At 39.5% G+C, this 26,440-nt stretch overlaps 1 protein-coding gene across 2 annotated transcripts; it reads right to left on the bottom strand.

The window, feature by feature from the left end:
- On the bottom strand, nt 1–26,139 carry LOC147862054 (lipid phosphate phosphatase 2-like). 2 transcript variants are annotated; one of them, XM_087322488.1, is made up of 8 exons: nt 26,011–26,137; nt 25,330–25,577; nt 25,155–25,242; nt 24,966–25,075; nt 24,728–24,821; nt 22,530–22,718; nt 22,385–22,444; nt 21,939–22,302 (listed from the first exon to the last, which is right to left on the bottom strand). In XM_087322488.1, the coding sequence occupies exons 2-8, from the start codon at nt 25,570–25,572 to the stop codon at nt 22,160–22,162; spliced, it is 927 nt and encodes a 308-aa protein (XP_087178614.1). In that variant the 5' UTR covers nt 25,573–25,577; nt 26,011–26,137; the 3' UTR covers nt 21,939–22,159. The 2 variants fall into 2 exon arrangements, with proteins under 2 accessions (XP_087178615.1, XP_087178614.1); XM_087322489.1 differs by lacking the exons at nt 21,939–22,302; nt 22,385–22,444 and adding an exon at nt 1–89 and having other exon boundaries at nt 26,011–26,139.
- Between the last annotated feature and the right edge of the window lie 301 nt (nt 26,140–26,440).

Genomic DNA, 26,440 nt, shown 5'->3' with positions numbered 1-26,440 from the left:
TCACCAACATTGAGTTTATTGTTGCTTACCCGTTGCATGGAAGGTTGAAGGAAAGAAGTGATGGTAACACACATCTACCATTCCTGACCCTGCAAAAACACAATGTGTGTGTGTGTGTGTGGAGTATGAAACTTATGCCGAAACAATGTTAGGGAAATTAGCATATAGTACAGACCATGGTGGCATACTATGAGGGCCCCTTCAAACACATATTGCCAATGATGTCGATAGTCATCGACTCGGGAAAGGCCTACTAATAGTGCAATCATAAGTGGAGCCAGAACTATGATAACTCTAGACACATGCGCTCGCCATTTGAAAAGTTGGAGTTTTCCAGCCAAATATAGGGATAGATATACCATCCCTTCAAAAGACCCTACCAAAAGAAAGCAAATAATGACTTTATATTAGAATCAAGAAGAAAGAATTGGGATGCAACTGATAAGCCATTTGTGCATTAAATACATAGGGGGTATAGCCAAGAATTGTTTGATCAAAGCTAATCTTCTAGCTAACAACTGCAGAACAACCGAAACAATGACAACCTACTAAGTATCCCTCAACAAAATGACAAGAATAGGTAGGAACACCCAAACAAGAAAGATGATGATGAAGAAAGCTTCCACTAACTAACAACATTGCATTCATTACATTATGCCATAGGCTTCACTACTAAACCTTGCTCTTACTCTTTATTAGAGTTTCCTTCTTGATTTACGATGTTTTGGCATCTCTTCTCGCATTATCGACCCAATCCCAAAATCCTTCACAATTCTGCCTTGTTGGTTGTGTATACCTTTCCTTTTAGTCGGCCTCTTGTGACAGCAATGTCATTGCTTTATTTGAGTGGTCTCCACGTTGCACTGGTTGGCCATGCCTTTCACATGGATTGCCATGAAGTCCTCATAAAAGGGTGCTCATACCTGGATGCCACAATGTAAGTGTCATTTCCTTTTCCACGAAGGTTTACATATTCAAGTTCATAGAGACCCGACAGATCGTTATAGCAACGACCTACACAATTCGAATAAAGAGAAGAAGAGGTTCGACATAAACACTCAGATGGGAAGCGGTCTTCCTACAGAAAAACTCGACAGAAACAATTTCGCAACTTAGGAGTACAAGATGCACCAATACTTTGTCGGCCAAGACTATTAGAGTTATGTCAAAGGAGCAAATGAAAATCAACCCAACCCAGCACATGCCGTGTTGAGAGACGTTGTCGTGAAGTATGAAAGCTTCACATCAAAAGTCTACAATAAGATAAATACATAACTATAAATAAAAAGAATCTTGATAGTGTTTTATATAATATTATACATTATATAGGTGAATAAAGTAAAACACTATATTATGAGGACAAGAGAGGACTTGAAGTAACTTCCACCTTATGAGCCTAAAGTTGAATTAGCAAACATTCATGATATATAAACTATATAAATAATATTATAGTACATTATATACAACAACTATGGAAAGAAAAATATTTATATTACATGCTCTAGAGACGACTCAAACCCACAACCTCAACTTTGAAAGCCACAAACACTACCACTTAGCCAATACTCACAACATTTCAAAAACCTACGTGTTGTATTATTTGAACTTGTATTAAATAGTGTAAACATTGTAATGTATTACATGTGCACCATATAGCACACATGCAAGAGCCAATCTGCATGTGCGCCACATGGACCATATGCAAGACTATCCCTTTGCTATAAAAAGAGAAGGGGATGAGAGAATTATAATAGATCATAATAGACAAAGAGGGAGAGAGAGGTATCTTCAAAAGACTAGAGGAGAACTAGCTTGGCAGTTGTGGTCCTCAACTCGCAATGGAAGGGTGGTGGTCCGAGCCTTATCCTCGTCGAAAGATTCTTGAATGGAAGATTATGGTCTACTATCAAGGAAAGGAAGAGCGGTTAGTTTGTGAGACGAAAATCGAAGGTCCAACGACGCTCGTAGCCATTTTGTAACTCTTTCATGATAATGATTATAAATTTCCTACATTTTCTCAAATATCATTTTATATCTTATCTTGCCATATCTCATATTTCTTAAAAATCCTACCTTGCCATATCCTGTCGATCTCTATTCACTTCATCTCTACTCTTTCATCTCTTCCGTCCATAATCCTAGTGATTCCTTCATTTTCACGTTATCTTTTGTCTGCGCAATGCTACGCTTTTGGACAAGCCATGCCACGACAACGCGTCGTCGGTCCACAAGAAAGGAAATATGCTGAAATACACAGAGAAACACAAGAAAAGCAGTGCACACATTGTCGTGCCTTTCGGCTCTGGATCGTTGCGTGAATCGGGTGGGAACCACCGAGGTTTTGGACTAGGAGAAAAGAAAATTCTAAGATAATTAAGAATATGAAATATATGGTAAGAAAGAAAGATATGAAAAACTCATGAATCCCACGAGTATAGTGTATTAATTGATACTTAGAATGTAAGAGAGAAATAGATGGCAAAATCGTGAATCCCACGAATATTTATTTTTTATTAATAAATCCTTGTAAAATAATCAACAACCCCCCATACATCCTTCTCTCCTCCTTATATAAGGATGCAAGAGGCTAAGCATAGCTTCATGCTTTTTCTAAAGTGTTCATGCACACTAAATGTGCATGAGTTGCTTTTTTTTACAGTATGCTTTTATTTCCTAAATATAGTGCTCATGCTCGCTAGATGTGCATGAGTCTTGTACGAAGAAATTTTGGTCGATCTCGACATCCCCGATCTTCACCGTCACATCCAGACAAGCCACAAATAGATCTTTTGTTGCTTTAGTGGCCGCCCGGATCTTCCATCCATGATTGGTGTTAATAGGCCACTTCCCCTTCCGGTAGAACTCTTTGGACATCAAATTGATCTCCGATCCGTGATTAATCAATGCTAGCATGGGCTCTTTGATGTTGCCGATTCGAACCAGAGTCTCCGTAGTTGCGCGCGCCCAATGTGGCTTTGTATAGTGGGAATTCGGAATCTCGTCCTCCACTTCGGTGTCGTTCACCACAACGGTATTTGCATTCACCATCGGCGCATTTTCCTCTGTAGTTTGTCTTTTTCTTTTTACGAGATCCACAAGAAGATCATGGAACTCCTTTTTTGCTATTCCGAGTAGTTCCCGAAGTGAAAAATCTACCCGGCTATCGAGGATTCTCTCCTCGAACACTTTCTTTATGTTTGTCCGTTGCTCGATGTCCAAAGCGAGTTTTGAATGTCGGAGTTCCAGCTCTCCGGTGTCTTCGATGGTCCAGCCGCATCCTCCGTGCGTCTCCGCTTCTCGTCCACATACACCTCATGTAATTGACATAGGGCGTATATGCTATTCTTATCAACGGGGCACTCCCATCCCATAGCTTCCCGGATTCCTTCCGCGGTGCTTCGGATCTCGTTGGAGTCGGTTTTCTCGGTGTTTTCTAGCACTTCCGGCCAAAAAGACACCATTGCTCCTGATGACTCCCCAACACGTATTCCCGCGGTTGTCGCGTAATTGCTCTTCACCGCTATTTCCTCCTCTAGGACCTTCTTCATGCCGCCTTTTCGGAAGTTCGGTCGGAGCAGCTTCCGAGAGTCCATCGAATGAATCCAATTTCCCTTGTAGTAGATAAGATCCCATCGTAGCGCTTTCTTGTGCTCGTTGCAATCCCTCCGATCATGTTCGGTGCTATCGCACCATATGCACCGATGGTCCATCTCCTTCAGCAACTGCTCCACCATAGTTGCGTCGATTCCCTTCTCGGCCGTAGCTTCCCGAGCCCGCGGTTGATGGTCTTCCGATCCAGATCTCGGTTTCGGAATCGGTTCCGAAACCCTCTTTTCTTCGTTGGTAAGCCATTGCCCCCTCTTTGTGTATCGCGCGACGATATCCAACACGTTTTCCCATGCTTCGGTGAGGCCACTCTCGGTAGTCGTGTCCTCTACAAGCACTCCAAGATCCTTCCGGTCTCGGACGTCTACGGCTCGTAAGAACATGATAACTTTGTCCGGTGTGAGGATAGCTTGATCTCTCGCAAACAACCTCCCAAACCGACTTTCGAATGCCGAAAACACATCGAGGACCTTCATCCCCTTGTCTGGCGTTTCTACCCAATCCTCGAATCCTCTCCGCGTTGCTTTGGAGGAGTCCTCGATAGCGAACGTGGTCTTTAGCGCCTCTTCAAATGCTTCCCACGTCGGATTTTGTTGTCATAGCCCGTGGATACTTGCTTGAAGCCCGTCGGTAGCGACCCGGTTTAAGGATGTCACTTGTAGTCCTTCCGAAATCCCGCATCGTATCATTTCCGCCTTGTAGTCCCGAAGATAGCGGGTTTAGGGTTCCATCTCCTTGCCACCCGTGTTCATGTCGGGTTCACCAATTGTGTCGTGCCTTTCGGCTCTGGATCGTTGCGTGAATCGGGTGGGAACCACCGAGGTTTTGGACTAGGAGAAAAGAAAATTCTAAGATAATTAAGAATATGAAATATATGGTAAGAAAGAAAGATATGAAAAACTCGTGAATCCCACGAGTATAGTGTATTAATTGATACTTAGAATGTAAGAGAGAAATAGATGGCAAAATCGTGAATCCCACGAATATTTATTTTTTATTAATCAATCCTTGTAAAATAATCAACAACCCCCCATACATCTTTCTCTCCTCCTTATATAAGGATGGAAGAGGCTAAGCATAGCTTCATGCTTTTTCTAAAGTGTTCATGCACACTAAATGTGCATGAGTTGCTTTTTATATCCTAAATATAGTGCTCATGCTCGCTAGATGTGCACAAGTCATTTTCTATTGGTGTACATTTTTCTTATAAATAAAGTATTCACGCATTCTAATGCATGACTTACCTTTTAATAAAGGTAGGCGTAAATAAAGGTCTTATATGTATTAAATCTATATTTTAAAACACTTAGGATAAGTTAGTACAATGGTAAGATTGGGGTTTGTCTACATGGAGGTATAGCGTTCGAATTCTGCCCTATGCATGGAATAAACATTTTTAATATTTTATTTTATTTATTATACGTACTTTAAATCAGATATACAGTAGACATTCGGTTAAGTGCGTGCCCACTTAAATGTGCCATTCTATTAAGTGCGCTTTTTATAGAGGTCAAAATAGAGATCATAAAAATTTCATTATTTCATGATGAAATTACATAAAACCAAATTGAAACTATATTCTAAACATTCAAAAAACAACAAAATGATCAACATTTAATAAAATTGATGTTGTGAACCACAAAATGAATTGAACTTAGATCTTGCATTCCTACCATTGCATAGGTTGGGTGAGGGTCAATGAAGTGAAAACTATCGATTGGTTAATCAATTAATAGCTCATTATGTGGACTCATATTAGGGGAAAGCTATTAATTGATTAATCGCTCATTATGTGAGCTCACATAAAGGAAAAACTATTAATCGATTAATAGCTCATTATGTGGACTCATATTAGGGAAAGCCATTAATCGATTAATAGTTCATTATGTGAGCTCACATAAAAGAAAAACTATTAATCGATTAATAGCTCATTATGTGGACTTACATTAGGGGAAAGCTATTAATCAATTAATAGCTCATTATGTGGATTCACATTAGGGGAAAGCTATTAATCGATTAATAGCTCATTATGTGAACTCACATAAAGGAAAAACTATCAATCGATTAATAGCTCATTATGTGGACTCACATTAGGGGAAAGTTATTAATTGATTAATAGCTCGTTATGTGGACTCACATTAGGGGAAAACTATTAATCGATTAATAGCTCGTTATTTGGACTTACATAAAAGAAAAACTATTAATCAATTAAAAGCTCATTATGTGGACTCACATTACGGGAAAGCTATTAATTGATTAATAGTTTTTCTTTTATGTGAGTTCACATAAAACAAAAACTATTAATCGATTAATAGCTCATTATGTGGACTCACATGAAGGGAAAGCTATTAATCGATTAATAGCTTGTTATGTGGACTCACATAAAAGAAAAACTATTAATCGATTGATAGCTCGCTACTCTTAGGTATTTTTGTAGCACTATCTCAACCAAGTACGTGGATCGTTTCTCCTAAACCACATGCCACAATTCAAACTAACGACATCACGCACAATCTCTAAACGATTACAATCTAAAATATGTAGAGAATCAGGCCATCTAAACTATCCACAAGACCTCCCTTCTCTTCCGAATCTTTCTCTCGTATTCATAGCATAGACACCAAAAAATAGACATAAGAAAGAAACGTGGTGAGTGACATGGATTGCAGCAACGTGGGAGCGATTATAGCAGCAAGGAGGGCCTCAACGATGGCTGTTGGGGTTGGGCTCTCTCAAAATTAGAACAGGAAAGAAAAAATTGGGATTTTTTTTATTATTACTAAAAAAGCCCTAAATGCGCAGCTCGGTTAAGTGCGCACTTTTCCCTTGCGTTCAAAGTGCGCACTTAACCGAATGTCTACTGTAGTATTTTACATATTTCACGTAGTGTGTGATTCACACTATGACAACGTATTACGTGGAAACCCTAACACGGGAGAAAACCACGAAGAACAAAAAAAACTTCATTGTACAATGGATATACAATAGAGAAGATTATAGCACCCTCACAATCTAGTGTATCAGCCACACCGGGCTCTTGGCGTCCAAGCTCTCTTAGCTATGGCACCACTCTCTCTCTCTCTCTCTCTCTCTCTCTCTCTCTTTGTACCAAAACAAAGGGACACACTATTCTGTTCTACTCACGCTCTATACTCAACATTTGCCCTAGATGTATTTATAGCCATACATCATATAGGCTATTTACAAGTGTTGCCCCTACTATACATCACTACTATTATTATCTATAGCAATAAGTAGCCATCAACTGATTCTAGTGTCGACGGTCTAGTCGGCCCGACTAGTTGGTCGTGTCTTCGACCTGGATCTCCTTCCTGTCGACTCACCCAGTCAATTTTCATAGTCGACTTTCTTGCAATTGACTCATCAACCATCGACACTCAGTCCGAATGGTTGGCTCCTCCTCGTCTTCGATTGTTGGCACTTCTTGGCACAAATCAGTCGGCTCCTCACACTGGAGGGACATATTCCCATCAAACTCCCCCTTCTCTCCAGTGGGTGGGAGTCTGTCTGTCTGGTCTTCTGTCGGCAAACACTGAGTCTGTCCATTGGTAGGTTCTTCATGAGCATGTCAGATCCATTATCGTCGGTATGAATCTTCACGAGGGAAAACTCTCTTTCATCTACCTTCTCTCACAACCAGTGATACCTCCTTTGTATATGTTTGGTTCGAGAGTGGTATGCAACATTCTTTGCAATATGTATGGCACTCTTATTACCACAGTGGAGCAAGAATTCTTCTTGCTTCATCCTGAGTTCACTAAGGAAACTCTTCATCCAAATCAGCTCCTTGTCGTCCTCTACCCCTGCCATATACTCTGTCTACCTCTGTGGTCAACAAGGCCACAGACTTCTGCAATCGTGACTACCACAACACTACTCCCCCTGCATAGGTCATCACGTACCCTGACGTGGATCGGCTCCAGGCTGCATCCCCCGATATGTCTGAATCAGTAAACCCTTCGAGCATGGGTTTTCCGGCACCATACCTTATGCATAACCCGAGGTGCCTTTTAAGTACCTGAGTATCCATTTTCCTGTTGCCTAGTATTCTCATCATGGATTGCTCATATATCGGCTTATTGTTCCCACAACAAATGCTATGTCTAGTCTCATGCAGACCATAGCATACATTAAACTGCCAACAGCTGAGGCATATGGTACTCTCCCCTCTCGGGCATTGCTTTGCATTTAGCTTGCAGTTAGTCAGTAACACAGAGCCGACCGGCTTTGCTTTTGACATGTTGAATCTCTCTAGGATCTTTGTCACATACTTCTGTTGTGACAACCACAACACTTTCTTAGTTCTATCTCAAACTATGTGCATCCCCAATATTTTTTTAGTCGGTCCAAGATCTTTCATGGCAAACGATTTGCCTAGAGCTTTCTTCAAGCTTCTGATCTTCCTTGTATCTTGACCAACTATCAACATGTCATCTACATATAATAAGAGAATCAAGAAATCACCTTCTTAGTACCTTTTGATGAACACGCAGTGATCAACCTGTGTTTTCTGGAACCAATGTTCCATCATGAAGGATTCGAACTTCTTGTACCATTGGCGTGGGGCTTGTTTCAAGCCATAGAAGCTTTTCTTCAGTCGACACACCAAGTTCTCTTTCCCTTTCTCCTGAAAGCCTTCGGGCTTCTGCATGTAGATTTCTTCATCCAGCTCCCCGTGCAAGAATGTCATCTTGACATCCAACTGTTTGATCTCCGAATCCATACTAGTGATCATGCTCAGAACAGTTGTAATGGATGTCATCTTCACAACTGGAGTGAATATTTCATCAAAGTCAACGCCCTTTTTCTATTGGAAACCATTCACCACAATGCGGGCTTTATACCTAGGAGCACAGTTGACTTATCCGGTCTTCACCTTGTAGACCGATTTATTCTTGAGTACACTCATACCTTTCAGCAACTCTACCAGGTCGTAGGTGTAATTTTCGTGCAAGGAGTCCATCTCTTCTTGCATCGCATTTAGCCACTTCTTGCTATGTTTATCGGTTGTGCTTTCTTCATAGCACTCCAGTTCTCCTTCATCAGTCAAGAGGATGTATTAACTGGAATATGTCGTCGGTGCTCTCCTTTCTCTGAGTGGGTATCTCTTTCCACTTGTTGTCAGCTCCAGTTTGGGTGTTTCTTCCGACTCTACTCTCGGCTCGGGTTCATTTGTGTTGTTCGGTCATTGAAGATTTGTCGATTCCGACTCGTAGTCTTCAATCGACTTCCATAGGTCTGCCAACTCTGATTGATCTATATTTGTCGGCTGCTCTGAATCGACCAACTCAGATTTAGTTGTGTCGACTGGCTATCTCTGAACAGCCAACTGTGTTGGTTCAGGTAGCCTTAAGATGGTGGTCAAGGGCGATTGGGGAGTCGATTCCGACTTCTGTTTCTTCCAGTCCTCAATTTTTTTTTCTTCCAAGAAGACTACATCCCAACTCCTCACCACCGTCTAAAACTCCTTAAACATTGACAGTACCTGATCCTTCGACTTCAATACGAAGGCCCATGTATTCCAACTATAGTCATCAATAAACGCTACGAAGTACTGTCCACTGTTGACAACGAGTGCGTTTTGCGGAAACCTGTATGGATCTGTTGTCGGTTATGAACATCAAACAACGCAAACAAAAAAATAGAATAGGCGTAGACTTACACAATGCAAGCTCTAATGGAAAGCTTTATTGCTTCATTCTCACTCTCTCTTAGAGATACAATACACATAACCAGAGAATCAGTTCTTGTCTCTCTCCTCTTGTCACTCTATACAATGTTAGGTATTTGCTTATATACTAAGCCCTAACTTATTGACGAGTTCACACTCGGTCGGATACAACTTGGAAGGAGTCGGCCTTTTATGCCAACATCCACCTCAATGTGATGGAGCATCCACATAGCACACATCCGTGTGTACTAGATCCAATGCATCTTCTCTTCTCCTTGGTAGTCTTGTGTGGAATGATGTGCCTCTTCTCTTCTTGGCATGCATCATATACAGTGTGCCTTCTTTCTGTGCTCGGGCCACTATGAGGTTTCCACAGCAGAACTTCCACTTGTTGTTTCGAAAACTACCACTATAGTTTTCTTCATCCATCTTTCCAGTCGATATCAAATTCAATCTGATATCGGGGACGTGTTGAACATCCTTCAAAGTCAGTCGACAATCGGTCGACGTCGTCAAGTAGACACTTCTGATTCTGGCTACCTTGCACTCCCCACTGTCACCCATCTTCACATAACCATGATCAACGGCTATTTAAGTCAAGAAATACTCTCTCGATGGGGTTATGTGGAAAGATGCACCAGAGTCGATCACTTAAGTGCATTCTTCGCTTGCAAGATTTGCACTTGTCTATTCACAAATGAACAAAAGTTCTTCATTGCTCGTAGCAATGGCTGAAGTGTTCTTTTCTTCAGGAATCTTCCTAGGTTCGACATTAATACCGACACTCTTTTCTTTCTTGAGGTGTCGGAAATCCTTTTGAAAGTGTCTAGGCTTTCCAAAATAAAAGCACACGAGCTTACCTCTGAACTTCGATCTGTGTTGAGACTTTTCTCTCCTTGGTGGACTCCTTTACCGGTTCCTTCCTCTTGTCCTTCCTTCTCGCTTCCTAATTCAGAATGCTTGTCTTCACCACTTGTAAAGACAAGTTCTCTTCTTGACAAGAGGTGCTCAGAGTAACCACTAGGTTCTCCTAGTTATCCGGCAATGTGCACATTAGTAGGATGGCCTGCATCGCATCATCAAGGGGAAACTTGGTTGCAGCAAGTTGATTGAAATACCCGATGAATGTGTTGATGTGTTCGACAATGCTCTCACCGTCTCTGTATTTCATCCGTACAATCTTTCTCATTAGTGATGTTTTACTGAGGGTGTTCTTCCTCTTGTATAGACCTGATTGCTTCTGCCACATCTCGTGGGCATTTGTGTCGTTCACCACATGTTGAAGGAAACTTACATCGACACACTGTTGGATTGTGGCCACCGCCTTTCTGTTAAGATGTTTCCATTCCGACTGTAATACCCCCGTGGGTATTTCTACTTTGTCGATTGTCTCGTACAGGTCTTTGACTATGAGAAGGTCCTCCATCTTTATCTTCCAGTCTGCATAGTTCTGAGAGTTCAAAACTAGCATACCTAGGAAACCGCTCACACCTGCTTCCATGCTTGCACCTCAAGCTCTGATATCAATTTGTTGAGAGACGTGTCGTCGGTCCACATGAAAAGAAATACGCTGTAACACAGGAAAAGTAGTGCACACAGATTTACGTGGAAACCCTAAAATGGGAGAAAACCACGGAGAACAAAAAAAACTTCACTGTATAGTGGATATGCAATAGAGAAGATTACAACACACTCAATGTCTAGTGTATCAACCACACCGAAGACTTGGCATCCAAGCTCTCTTAGCTATGGCACCGCTCCCTCTCTCTATATATACCAAAACAGAGGCACACACTATTTTGTTCTACTCACGCTCTATACTCAACATTTGCCCTAGATGTATTTATACTCATACATCATATGGGCTATTTACAAGTGTAGCCCCTACTACACATCACTACTATTATTATCTATAATAATAAATAGCCATCATTCGACTCTAGTGTCGACTGTCTAGTCGGCCAGGTCATTGAGCATCCGGTCGGCCCGACTAGTCGGTCATGTCTTCGACCTAGATCTCCTTCCTGTTGACTCACCCAGTCAATTTTCATAGTCAACTTTCTCATAGTCGACTCTTCAACTATCGGCATTCGGTCCGAACAGTTGGCTCCTCCTTGTCTTTTAACTATTGGCACTTCTTGGCCCAAATCAGTCGGCTCCTCCCACTAGAGGGACATATTCCCAACATGTTGACCATCCAGCTTGGGAGCAAGCAGCGAGTCGGGTGTTGTACTACCTTGCATCGTGCGTCCATGATCACATGCTTGGCTACATCTAAGAGGCCAAAACGGCAAAAGAGACGTGGGGCAACCTCAAGAAGATATTAGCGGCAAACACAACCACACGAAAGCTTCATCTCCATCAAGAGTTGAACATTATTCAACAGAGGGATATGTCCATCGCCAGCTACACCTTGAAGACCAAGGAGTTGTGCGACTCCCTAGGGTCAATCAATGTCAACATTGACGACGAAGAAATGGTGCAGATATTCCTCAGCGGCTTCGCACCACGTTTCAACACCATTTCGTCGGCCATCCTCACAAGGGATAAGTCTCCCTCCTGCTTTGATCTCTAGTCGATGTTACTGGTGGAAGAAAATCACGTCCGAACAAGAGGCAACGCATCTGACGGACAGATGCTTTACACAAACTTGGATGAAGGAAGAGGACAAGGTCGTGGAAGAAGGGGCCAACCAGATCAAGGTTGGTAAAACCAAAGGAAACCCCGGGAACAAAACTTCAAACACTGACAAGACGTTGCAAATGCGCGAGGCAGAGCGTTAGGTAGAAGGGGGGACCTATCATGTCGGACCAAGCCGACAGAATAACCCCGCCTAGTGCGGATACCGTGGCAATCTTAGCCATAATGAGGCAAAGTGTCGCAAAAAGAAGAGTGAGTCGGCCTCCACAAGTCAACAACTCACCAACTACGCCTCGAACTCCGATTACGACGATTGTGGCAGAATGTTTGTAATGAGGCATAGAGCGAACTCTATGACAGCCTCCAACCTGACCAACACCTCCAACTCAAAAGATGTATGGTTTGTCGACTCGGACGCATCCAACCACATGACGTCTCATGAGGATTGGTTCTGAGATCTACGAAAGCCCGAACAACCCGGATATGTGGAAACTGAGGATGACACAATTAACCCCATTCAGCATGTCGGTAATGTCCCATTTGGAGAAGAAGGCAACCAAACCTACATCAAGAACTTCTTGCATGTTCCAACAACAACGAAGAACCTAGTCGCGGTTGGCCTGATTATGGAACAAGGCATGCAAGTTCGATTCAACGATAGAGGATGCTTTATCGAAAAAGAAGGCTGACTTGTTGTCGGCGGTCGAAGAAAAGGTCGGATGTTCATCCTCGATTCACATGAGATGAAATCGACAATGTATGCCTAGGGTCATAGAGCCAACACTGACATAGAGCAGTGGCACAAAAGGATTGGCCACATCAATCTCCAAAAGCTAAAAGGAATACAGTCAAAAGGAGTCATCACCGAACTCCCGACCTTTACTGAAAAGGAGATTGCAAGCGTGTGCGAAGCTTGCCAATTCAGTAAATAGCACCGACAACCATTCCCAAAGAAAAGGAACGTAAGCAAAGGGATCCTGGATGTAATACATTCAGATGTATGGGGACCAACCCAGACATCAACATTCGGTGGTTGTCGGTACCACATAACATTCATCGACGACTTCTATAGACATACCTCGATTTATCCCATGCTCCCAGGGTATTGGTGCATCTTGTACTCCCAAGATGCAAAGTTGTTTCTATCCAACTTCTCGCTAGGGAGAGCCCTCCTTATTTGAGTATTCATTATGTCGATGTAGATTTACTTCTTCTTTTCCTTCTCTCTCGAGCATGAGCTATGTAGTGGCACTACGATAGCGATGAGCTGATTCTTCTTGAACGTTGGCGTAGGACACAACACACGCGAATGGGCTAGATCGAGCTACCAAATCGCTATGATACCATGTAAAGAATTGGATATGATTCTGTGTAGCGAAAGAGATGTGTGTTGTGTGTGTGTGTGTGTGTGTGTGTGTGTGTGTGTGTGTGTGTGTGTGTGTGTGTGTGTGTTTGTGGAAAGAGGAGATGAGAGGATTGAAACACAAGATAGATAAAAGAAATGAAGTACTCAAGAAGATGTATATTAACAAGGAGAATATCAAGTACAAAAATGTAGCATTACAAGGGAGAATAACCGACTCTTTATAAAGTAAGAGTCATCGTCTCTCTTCATTAACTCACTAAAACACCCACTCTCTCTCTAGAACTATAGAAGCTCATGGGTCATGGGGAATGTGGAAACTCATTAGTTATGTGTCATAGAATATGATTCTATGACACATAGTTAATGTGTAGAAAGTAGTGGTGACTTTTGGCCTTTGAATGCTCATACATTCTAAAAAGGTGTGTTCACACACTAGACTAGGTTGAGCTTGATTCTCAACAACAACTTACACTTTCTAAACATTGGCATTGACATAAGATAAAAGAAAGTGAATTTTTAAAACCTATATAATCATCTTGTGTTTTCATAATGTGAAAAGGACAAACAAAAGTGCACTTAAATTGTAATGAGGAAGGCGAAGTTCTTTCCAAGGGTGCTTCAGGGTTCCTAACTCTACACTAGAGTGTTTTTTCTCTCTTCTACACATGATCAAAGTGATGTGCTTTACTCTTAGTCGTTGCACTATTACTTGGATTACCATTATCTCCATGGTTAATAGAATAATAGATTATACTAAGTATGGTTTTCTCTTCATTAACTTGTTGAAACTTGAACTATATTGCAACATCATTATGAGACAAATTCAATCAGGGAAGAAGTCCCCAACTTATGTATGTTGAGATTTGCAACATCATAATGCATTTAGCCTCTTACAATTTACATTCGTACACTTGTCAAGAATCTACAACATTATTCTAATGTTTACAATAAAACCTTGTAATCTACATGCTCGCATAACCTTACTACCTTCCACTCTTCATTGGTAACAACAAAGATGGCATTTGTATTGAGTTGTATTCATGAAGTGATCACATTTGTTTGATTTGTTACAAATACAAATACATTTATCTTCTTCGAAATAAACAAATCGCTGCAAAAATATGCATACAATATCATTTTGTATACAAAATTTATGTCTATAGACCATCCCAAATTTGTTTTTTTTTTTGTTGGTAAAATCACACAATTATATTAATTGCATGTAAAAAAACACACTATTACAACTTGTAAGTCATCTTTACATATCTACATAGAGAGATACATATTCATATCATTACAAACCATGAATATGTCTCTCAACATCCCATAACCTTTCTTATCAAACCAAATGACGAATGTGATGCCCAACTAACTTACATACTTGTCTCTCTTCATGATTGAATATACATGACATCTCCAACAATGAAAATTGCCATAAAAGGAACCCTTTCAATCTCTACACATAATAGTGTACTCCCCTTTGTTCATCAAATATAAAAGCATTTCGCATATGCCAAATAAACCAAAGCCCATAATACGTCAAATAATCCAAACTAATCTGAAAAGAAGGTGAAAGACCTCCTAATTCCACTTGTGCAAAAACCCATTTGAAAGGAGATTTTATCACTCCTATCAAGGACATCCATACTGCATTAATAAATCTCCAAACCATCTTTGTAACAAGACATGAAATAAATCGATGTCGATTGTGCTCTACTTCCAACGTACAAAAGAAACAGATGCCACTAGCTATTTTTCTTTTGCATAAAGCATCACCGAATGGTAATCCACCAACCATAACCCTCCAAATAAACACATTGACTCTAAATTACAAATGTGAACACCAACCCTTCCGGAGTACATTTCTCCACCAAATTGTTGGCCTATGAAAAGACCATACCTTAATTACCCTTTTTTCTAACCACATATGTTTCCCAATAATTGTATGATAAACTGCATTCGTTGAAACCATACTTAAGTCGTTCCCCCCTACAAATGTCCAATCAAGATATAGAGAATCTTCATTTAAATGTGGCACACACCCTTACAACACTGATAATCCTTGTAATGTATCCCAAATGTGTCGATAATTGCGTGGAATTCCAAATGTTGACCTAGCAGTACGAAAACCCATCAACCTTCTTTGAGAAGACAAAATTGCATCTTTTAGTGATACCAATCCTAATCGAGCCATTCGATTAAATTGATGTTACAAGGATTGCTTACTTTCCCAATCCAACAACCTTGATGTTGCCAAAATCTCTAGCTGTAGGGAATTTGCATGCTCTCTATGTGATGGGGGATCCCACTTGACAAATTCTAACACATTCTACCAAGATGATAATAATTGATCAACAAACCAAGACATTGAACACTTCACTTGCCTTTTGGAATTGACTACATTCCACCAATGTGTTTCTACTCTTACTTTTCCAAACTTTATGCCAATTTTCTCAATAAAGAAAATCACCATTTCTATCCATGGTTGTGTGTTTGCAAACATAGAAATGAGTAATGAAAACCTCTGAGCTACCATATGCTCATATACACTCAATAATGTTGCTCCACCAAGCCGTTTTGGAGTACAAATATGATCCCATGCCAACCAAGAAATGCCATGTTTCCCTTTTTTCTCCCATAATAATGAACGCATTGATTGGGTAACCTTTTCAACATCCTTCTTAGACCATGGAAACAATGGACGATAATAAGAAACCATGGGTATCATAATGGATTGCACAACTTAAACCCTTATATGAAATGGCCATGACTAAGATCTCCAATAGATGAACTTAATTTCAATCTTTTTCGACGCCAAATCAATTAGTTTAACATGTGAAACTTCTACTCCAATAGGGTAACCCAAGTGTCGAAAAAAAATTCCACGATTAACAATCTTTCCTGGCCACCCAAGCTCCAATATATTTTGCTCAGTACATGAAATAAGAACTTATTTATGCATATTAATCTTTAATCCTGATGCAAGAGAAAACAATTCCCACACCTTTGTAGCCTTTGTAACATTATTACATGTAGCTCCCAAAAACATAAAATGATCATCTACTAGCACTTGAGCAATACACTGTCTCCCAGATCTGCCATATTATGTAGCTTAACAAGTATAGAATGAGTGACAATAGTAAACAAAAGTGGACTAAGAGGGCACCCTTGTCTAACTGACCTTCGAACCGAAGTAGGTTGTGTTACTCCTCCATTAAGCATGACATGTGACATTGAATCATCCCCCAATGTATATATCAAATTTGACATACGATCACCAAACCCCATTTGATGCATCACCTGACATAAAAAAGACAAATTAACATGATCATATGCCTTCTCTAGATCCAATTGCAACATCACAATCTCTTGTTTAGTTTCCACAGCAAAATTTGTTGTCATCTAAACATTTAAAATATTATGCAAAATATCTCTTTTGGCCAAAAAATCATATTGAGCATAATGGATAATAGTTGGCAATACTGTATGTAATCTATTAGCCAAAATATTTGTGAAAATCTTATAATATCCTCCCATCAAAGATATAGGCCTCCATTGAGCAAAAGACACTTGAGATGGCACTTTAGGTAACAGTTTTATTAAACCAATCTTCCAAGATTGTGGCATGTGCCCTGTGGACCAAGCATTCTGGAATAGAATTGCAAAGGACCTCTTCAAGTTTGTATTATATTTCTTGAAGATTTCATTTGTTAAACCATCCCAACTAGGACTCTTACCATTCACAAGATGAGAAATCATGTTTTCTACCTCAGCCTCTGATATATCTGCGTCCAAAACATTAGAAACCTCAATTGATACATGATTTGTAACTTCCTTCAAGAACACCTCTCGAGCAAAATTAACAGTTTCGTCAACATGAGTTTCTAAATCTAACAATTGATTATGATAATCCACACATTTTGTCACAATCATATGAGGATCCATAATCATCCTCTCATTTTCCTGAAATCGCACCACATTATACCTCGCATGTGATTCATGAAGGGCATGAAAGAAATTGTGTGATTGACAATTACAATCATCCACTTCTTGTCTCAACTTATGTAGTCTAGCTTATTGATAACTCTTAACTTTCATATCATATTAAGAGGTTGATAATATTTTGTGAATATCCAATAATTGCTCATCCATTTGCCAATAACTTAGTAACGCATTACATCGTCCCAACAATGTAGCCAAAGCCTTTATTTTTCTCCTTCTCTTAAAGGCATTATACATTCCATAAAATCTGGATAGCTTTTGCACATTTACAACAAATACATCACAAACCTCGAACCCAACATCTTGAACATGTAAATTGAATTTCTCAATCAATTGACACATGTAACCATGAAATACTTCATGTTCTAAAAAAGATGAATTAAAACGAAGAGGAGGTCGTCTTAAGAAATATTTAAATTGGTCAACTGATTGATGTGCAAACTCAAACACTAATGGAAAATTATCTGAAAGAACCAAATCATAAGAAATGGAAATATCCAAAATCTTTGGCAAGAAAGAATCAGTACGCATAATATACATACGATCTAACCTACTCCAAGTCGATGTGTATTGCATTGATCAAAAAGTATAACTTGACTCATCACCATGAATCCAAGGCCACACATCACAATGTAGAACATCCATTTGTAATTGTTCCCAAGATTGAGTTTCAGATCCTTTCATTATAGAATGCATAGAAGTTGATTGTGCTTCCTCACAACAAACATTAAAGTCCCCCATCATTATTCCTGCTTGACCTTGCTTAAGAAGCGAAGCCAAATTTTGCCACAACAACTTTCATGTTTGAGATAGATTTGAAGCATATACACCAACCAACCACAAAATTTTCCCTTCATAAGAGATTTGTACAACCAAAAATCAACCAAAATCATCACTAAAGATAACTTGAGGACAAAACAAATTTCTTATAAACATAACAACTCTTGAATAATCACCTTTCACTTTTCCTGAATAACATAGCATATAACCCTTAGTGTTAACCATTAAACCTGCATTTTTATGTTCTTTATGCTCCACGGCACATAAAACATCCCACTGATTGTGTAACAAAGCACTCCACACCTCATGCATCTTAAATCGGGAACAAATCCCTCTTACATTCCACGTTGTCACCTTCATACTTTAGCTTTTCCTTTCGATGAGGGAACCTGTTTCTCCCTCTCAGTCGATGTATCTGCTAAATCTGAAAAAAATCTCCTTAGATTCCAAACAAATTTTGATGGGAAGGGAATCCTGTCACACTTTATCTATTCCCTTTGTTACATTGTACTTGAGTATGCTTATTCCAAGGGTTATGCAAATTCCCTTTACTATCAAATGATAATTTTTTAGGAAAATCAGCTTGATGACCCGAATTTTTACTACACCCAAAAGAGCCTTGTTTTAATGGTAACTTCATACCCTCATTGGATTTATTCCAAGCACCCTTTCCAAACCTATTCATTCTTCCAGAAACTACCGACCATGGACCCTCCCTATCTGACGACTTTGGCCCTTTCTTAATCACAACTCCTTGTTCCTCAATATTCTCACACATAGACAAATCAGGGTCCTTATCCTATTGTAATTTCTCTTGAAAATCCTCCACCACCTCAAGTTTCTCTAAAGTTTTACCAGTATGAGGACACTCTGCCATAAAATGCCCTAATTCTCCACAATGGAAACAATGGCCTGCAAATGTACCCCATTTAAGTTTGAAATACTTTGTTAGCATACCAATACAATCTATTCGTAGACAACCTGGTCTTTTTATAACAGTATTCCAAAGAATACACATTTGATATCAATTCATTGCATTAGCATTAGGAGGCACCAAAATTTTCCCCAATTTCTCTATTGTTGAATGCAAAAGTGGCCACATAATGGAATGCTTACATTCTACCTCCACCCATACCGGACAATCTTGTTTCAATATATCCGAGTACTCAGTCAATGGTCTCCAAGGAACAACATGAACCAAACTCCTACCATAGAAAATTGGCAACCTAGCAAGTAATGTTTCTTTATTCTCACTTGAATTTAAGACCACCTCATAGAAACCATGTGGGCCAACATACACATCCTCTACACAATTTGCATGCAAGACACCACGTGGCCATTGTTTGACCCAATGAAGGGCATGTATTTTGCCAGTAAAAAAAAGTATCACTCCTCTATCATAAAATGTTGAAAAAGATGATAAATACTCTTTTGTATCCACCTCAACCTTGAAAATATCTTCCTCATCAAACTCTGAAGCAATTTTAGCATTTCTTTCATGCAATCCTCCATCAAAGCATTAGCCATGCATCTCAAATATTCTCAGTGTGCATCGTCTTTAATGTTAACATCACTACGCATAGCATCAGCATATGACGTGTTATCCTCGTCTTCCACACGTTTGGGTCTTTTCATTTCCTTGCCTACATCTTTATTAGTAATCTGTGGAACCATTGGTTTTGACGTCTCTTGTTGTACATCCATTGACATTGACGTACATGTATCAAAAGTAGGCACTAATAAAGACATACCAAGATTTATATTGTTTGCCATAGCCATCAAGTGTAGACCACCATAGAATCGGCTCAATCTTAGTAGGAAGGCCCCCAAGAGAGGATGAACTCTATCTCGACCGGCATCCCTCAAAGCCCGCAATAGTAATGTGACCACTGTTTCACGCTCCGAAATATGTTTCGCAACACGCTATAGCTCGTTGGAAAGGTCTCCAAAAGGGCTTTCCAACGATTATCTACACACGTGATTCTAATATACATGCCGAAAGATATGAACAAAACACTCAGTTGCACTACACCCTCTCTCTCTCTCTCTCTCATGAGCCAATTTTGGCCTTAGAAGACGTTAATATATCTTTCTTTCTTTCTTTCTTTCTTTCTTTCTTTCTTTCTTTCTTGCTTTCTTTATCTCTCTCTCTCTACTTTGTTTCTCTCCCCCCCTATGCTCTCTCTCCCAAATTTGATATTTCTTCATCTTATAGTTTTGTTATTATAAGATACAAGTTTCCCTTCATAAATAAAGGTATATTCTATTAACCCTACATATTTCCATTGCCAAAAATAATTTATATCCCACATTTGCATCATTCTTGTATTTCATATGGACATCACAAACCTGTGAATCCTCAAGCCTCTATTCAACCTAGGTTTCCACTTTGTGCACAGAGACATATGTATATATATATTTCTTTTTATTATACATTTTTCTTGTGTCTAATGGGAGAAATGTAGTTGAATCCACACATAACTGGAATTGCAATCTTGGTTATTGTGCATTGTGGTAAACTATTTAATACAATGAATAACTTAATCCAATGTAAATTGAGTGAGGAGAGAATGGTGATGTACTTCATATACATACATGACATTAACATCAACCTCATATATCTCATCAACTTATGTCTCATAGCTTTTCATTGTTCTCAAACTTTGCATTTCGAATCACAAAATTCTGCAAGTCTTTCTTTGTTGCGCCAAAGGTGACAATAATCTTGTTGGTCTATAATATCCAAGGATCATTTATAAATATATTGTTATGGTTGGCTTAGGTGGTTGTCTTAGTTTTATACAAAGGTATAAGGATGTATCGCATTATAAAACCTGGGATGCAATGGTTTAGAAACACCTTTTCGACAAAGACCGTGTTGGTGTGTAAACCAATGTACCAATACATTTATGTATGTTTGTATATGTGTATGCATCCCTATTTGAACAAATGCTTTTACTAATGCACTTCTCTATATAAATCCACGAAAAGGAGTTTTATACCCCCTTTTTCATTAGACTTGACATGATTTGATGACTCGCTACCTAACTCGTTGTCATATGTCATAATAGATCAATTGCCTTTAAGGTGGAAATGTCCTAATCTATGGTGTGCACCCCGTAAATGTGTTGATCACTTTTTAAATGAAATGGCGTACAACGTCACTATTACTTTTTTGTAGACATAAAGAGATTACTTTTCAACTAGATGCATGACAAAAACCCCTACCTTTATTACTATTTTAACTTACTTTATGAAAACTTCTTGGTTTTTGGATATAATCAATAAGCTTTATTTTTATTTTTAATTCTAAACTAATTTAAATTTCTAAGTTGAATTTCATTTATCGCATTAGTGACAATGACAATTGTTATGACTTAATTTGTGTACATGTTAACATATGACCTTGGTATGTCATCTTTTCTAATCGCCATTATGCTCATGAATGGTCAACTCTTTTAGTTGAAGAAGCTCATTGCTACATGCAATGAATCCATTTATTACTATTAGTAAACCTCGTTTTGTTATTACAATTAGATGAAAGGAACTAACTACAATAACACTGGGTTTGGAGAGTTGTGACACTTGTGAGATTCAAGTGTCAAAATTCATGGACATGGTCTCAGAAAGATTGCTTCATTTGTTGTCTTATCCACAAGTTCTTAATCATATTGACTCGGTTGTTAAATTTTCTTTAAAAGTTCCTTATTCTTCTATAAGTGGTTCATGGTTAGACATACCTGGTGGATGAAACACATCCATGAATTACTTAGATGTTAATATTATGATGGACATCTTTTTAGAACAATCCATCATTTTGGATTCTCATAGATCACCCTAATGTACAAGACAAAGACGATAATGATTGTTTTAATATTGATAGAGTTACAAATGCAAGTAACACCAAGGTATAGAATTTTTAATGCAGATTTTGTACATATGTTGATGTTTGGAAAACGGATTATTAACTTGACCTTTCGAATGTGTAAAGAATTGAGGCTAAATAAAATAAATAGCAATGCTCCTTGATGTCGGAAGGTCCCTGATGTTTAAAGAAATTATTAACCTAATCTTCAGACCTCACTGTTTTCATCATCTTTTGCCGGCCTCATTTCAATATTTGAACGGTCATTTTTGGTTTCTGAGGCTCTTCCTCGGCCGAAATACGGTAAGTTGAAGTCAGTTTCTACTTTAAGGTGGTTATATGATTTGCTACCTATAAATAAAAAACATACACAGAACATAAGATCATAAAACATTATATACTACTCGCCAACATTGAGTTCATATTTGCTTACCCGTTGCATGGAAGGTTGAAGGAAAGAAGTGATGGTAACACACAGTTGCCATTACTGACCCTGCAAAAAGACAATGTGAGTGTGTGTGGAGTATGAAACTTATGCTGAAACAATGAAACTTATAGTAGTGACCATGGTGGCATACCTATGAGGGCCCCTGCAAAGACATCTTGCCAATGATGCCAGTAGTCATCGACTCGGGAAAGACCTACTAATAGTGCAATCATAAGTGGAGCCAGAACTATGATAACTCTAGACACATGCGCTCGTCCGTTGAAAAGTTGGAGTTTTCCAGCCAAATATAGAGATAGATATGCCATCCCTGCAAAAGACCCTGCCAAAAGAAAGCAAATAATGACTTTATATTAGAATCAAGAAGAAAGAATTGGGATGCAACTGATAAGCCATTTGTGCATTAAATACATAGGGGGTATAGCCAGGAATTGCTTGATCAAAGCCAATCTTCAAGCTAACAACTGGAGGACGACCGAAACAATGACAACCTACTAAGTATCCTTTAGCAAAATGACAAGCATAGGCAGCAACACCCAAACAAGAAAGATGATGATGAAGAAACCTTCCACCAGCTAACAACATTCCATTCATTACATTATGCCATAGACTTCACTACTAAACCTTGCTCTTAATCTCTATTAATGTTTCCTTATTGATTTACCATGTTTTGGCATCTCTTCTCGCATTATCGACCCAATCCCAAAATCCTTCACCATCTTGCCTTGTTGGTTGTGTATAGCTTTCCTTTTAGCCGGGCTCTCGTGACCGCGATGTCATTGCTTTATTTGAATGGTCTGCACGCTGCACCAGTTGGCCATGCCTTTCACATGGATTGCCATGAAGTCCTCATGAAAGGGTGCTCATCCCTGGATGTCACAGTGTTAAGTGGCCTTGGGACTGAAAGTCATGCATGCTTATCCATTTATCTTAAGTTGGCTTTCCCACTAGGGCCATTCAATTGCTTGTATGCATCCTAAAAGTTTGTTTCCATTGATGCCACCTAATATGGATCCTTAAGTGTTGTGAGAAGCCCCCCCAGAGGATTTGGCCCAATTAATTTTACATGATTGTCCAATCTTTAACATCCAAGGTATTAGCAGTTTTGAGAAAATCCCTCTTTTCCATTTCTTGTTGCTCGTAACAGAAAATTGTTCCCAAGGGATCGAGTCTTTCTCAAGCATATGTGGGAAGCCTGGAATCAACATAGGTTGCACACATCATTGTGTCAAAAGTACAGTAACGACGGATCCATACTTGCTCACAAGGACTATCTGGTTTCCTACTGTAATGTAGCAGATGTAGAACAAGGTAGGGGGAGACAAGCTTCCAGACTAAATCATAGAGGTTTCCAAACTTAGCCATGTAGTTCTGCAACCCATCAGCTGGAAACGGTTGGATGGAATTCAGGCAAACAAAGATGAGAACTCACAAGAAGTAGAAATCGGCTATGAGGGGAATATAGTCCATCCTTTATCAAGCTAAGATGTTTATTTCCCCTATACTAGGCTTAACCAGATTTGGAGTACAAATTTATTCATTCATCACTGGTATTATAGACTGAAGAAATTTGGAGTTCAATAAGGCCCCAAGAATCACTAGTACTCGCATGGCTCATTTTGTTCAATAGTATATGAAGCGAGGATCAGCAGGTTGGAAAATCTGGGATACATTCTAGATGTGAGACAGAGGTAGAAACTCTTCTCCATCGGTTCCTCACCTACCCAAAGAATAGAAAGGCTTCAAGAATTCAATCCATGGTATGTCCATGCTGCCATGGCCGGTATTCCACTGGGAAAGAGATCCTTCTAGATGAGGCTAAGGATATCCCTCCCATATTGAGCAGATACCTAAGACTGAACTATTTAGGGGCAACATGGCTCAACGGAAATAACAAGGCTTTATACAATGTAAACGAAGATATAATTCATGGTTTGAGATGTTTACTAGATGGTCGAACGATCAATAGAGAATATCATTGCAAAATGTCTTCAAAGAAACAGAGAAAAGAAAGTGGAGGATGTGATGACTAAGGGAAGAAGAGATGGTTCAGAGCTTGGAGATGTAAGGTATTATATGGAAAGAGCCCACAAAGACATCTGAGGAACAAGCAAACACCTCATTTCAATAAATTACTCAATGCTTATCTTCTGATGTAATACAAAGGTTTCTAGTTACTGGGATCTGATATCCACCTAGTTAGAAATGCTCATGCTCTGAGGAGGTATGCTTTTGTGGTTAAAAAGCATGCATGCATGGTGCTTTCCCAAGATTTGCACCGATATATATCAATCAATCATTTGCTAATATAATCTTCTTGTTAATACATACATGATGTGTGGCCACTTGGGAAGCTTTTATGGCCTTCTTTGATAACTGCCGCATCACCATTGCACACAACGTCTCCGGTGACATTACTGAAAACCTGTACAAAAAGAAAATTATCCCCACAGAAACTCCTCCTTTGGCTTATAAATAACCCAAAGTAATAATTATAAATCATGATCACAATTTATGCAAAAACACAGTTTCACTTCAGTAGTATAGTTGCTGCTCTCCCCCTTCTTACAGCGTGTCCATCAGGAAAGCAACGCCAGAAGAAATTTGGACGAGGACGACCCACAGCCAGCTTGATGGTATCTGTGATGATCCCCGTGATCACGATTGCAAAGATAAGGCCTAAAACCGTAAATGCATCTTAGAATTTTGTTGAAAGTTTTCAACCTCGAACTAAGATATTTAGCACACGAAATAATACCAAGGATAGCATGATGTAAATCGGTGATATCTTTTCTGTAGAGGAAGTATATCACAAAAACCAGAATAGGAATTATTCCAGCGATGACCTGTAGATGTCACATTTCACTTGATTCGAAGATTCTCGCATTGGCATATCTAAGAGATGATTAGACACATGTTGGGAATAAACTTACAGGTACTACTTGAAAGGGGATTGTGTTTGATTTCAGTGGGTACATGTAGTCTCCTATCATTGTTTCCCCGATGAAGCGATAAAAGGGATCAATAAGGTTCAATACACCATAAAGTATAATAAGACCAAATAGGGCTATCCAATCGTATATATGAAATCTGGCGATTTTGTACGTTGCAGATGACAGCTTCAATTTCCCATTATCATGTGGTACTGCCTCGGATTGCAAGTTATTTGGTTCCATAGAAGCTGGAAGAAAAAAAAAACCAAAAAAAAAGGCATGTTCATATTCTCTACAGATCGCGGGAGAAAAGCCATTCATGTTTTGCAATGTAAGAAAATAATACTTGATCAAAGGACGAGGCTACATTAAGGATCAATCAATATACACATGTTGGTATCAGCATTATCGAATGATTCTATGTGACAAATTACAGAACAGACTGTCATGCGGTTCCAGTCAACCACAAAGAGATACATGACACCCATCACATCTGTTTTGGAGATGGAAATCTCCCCAAAATACCCACCCCACCCCAGGTTTTTTCTTATTTCCACAGATGCCCCTAGGGGGGGGGGGGGGGGGGAAGTCGCTTCTCATTATCTCCTCTTCCACCTCTCCTTGATCCATAGTTAACAGAGGATCAAAAGCAATACTTTGACAAAACTTATTCACTCTTACCTAAATTGGGTGAAGAATATGTATGGAGTTTTCCTGATTCTTATCTGAGACGCAGGTGGATCAGACGAACAATGTGATGATGGGATTCAGAGAAATCAAAGGAGGGGGGAAATTGAAGAAGAAGAAGGAAGAAGAAGGAAGAGGCGGGGGAATGGATTGATGTGTAGATATGGATAATGGAAGGAAGAACGAGTCCTTCCTTTCAAAATCATGGTCGTTGACGAGGGATATGATGAGGAAATGGGGAATCAAAGCAAAACACGTGCAGGTCACCATCGCCCAAGAGTCCTGCAGACTACATTTTGTATGTTTTTTTGGCAGCTAATGTTGGTCGGACCCCATGGACCACCCATTGACTTTGCACGGACCCGAACCCGAACCCGAACCCGACCCCGAACCCGAACCCGAACCCGGACCAGGACCCGGACCC

The sequence above is a fragment of the Azolla caroliniana genome, unplaced genomic scaffold, assembly GCF_043228905.1.
Source record: "Azolla caroliniana isolate FFs.n. ecotype wild unplaced genomic scaffold, voAzoCaro1.0.p SCAF_7, whole genome shotgun sequence".
Taxonomy (NCBI): domain Eukaryota; kingdom Viridiplantae; phylum Streptophyta; class Polypodiopsida; order Salviniales; family Salviniaceae; genus Azolla; species Azolla caroliniana.
This window is presented reverse-complemented; position numbering and strand designations above follow the sequence as displayed.

Excerpts from the sequence above, each read along its gene's own strand:
- LOC147862054 (XM_087322488.1), bottom strand. The coding sequence starts at position 25,572 with ATGGAACCAAATAACTTGCAATCCGAGGCAGTACCACATGATAATGGG. Across the intron at positions 24,822-24,965 it reads GCTTTCCTGATGGACACGCT|GTTTTCAGTAATGTCACCGG; the intron begins GTAAGAAGGGGG and ends CTTTTTGTACAG. Across the intron at positions 22,719-24,727 it reads CCCAAGTGGCCACACATCAT|GGTCTTTTGCAGGGATGGCA; the intron begins GTATGTATTAAC and ends TTCTTTTGGCAG.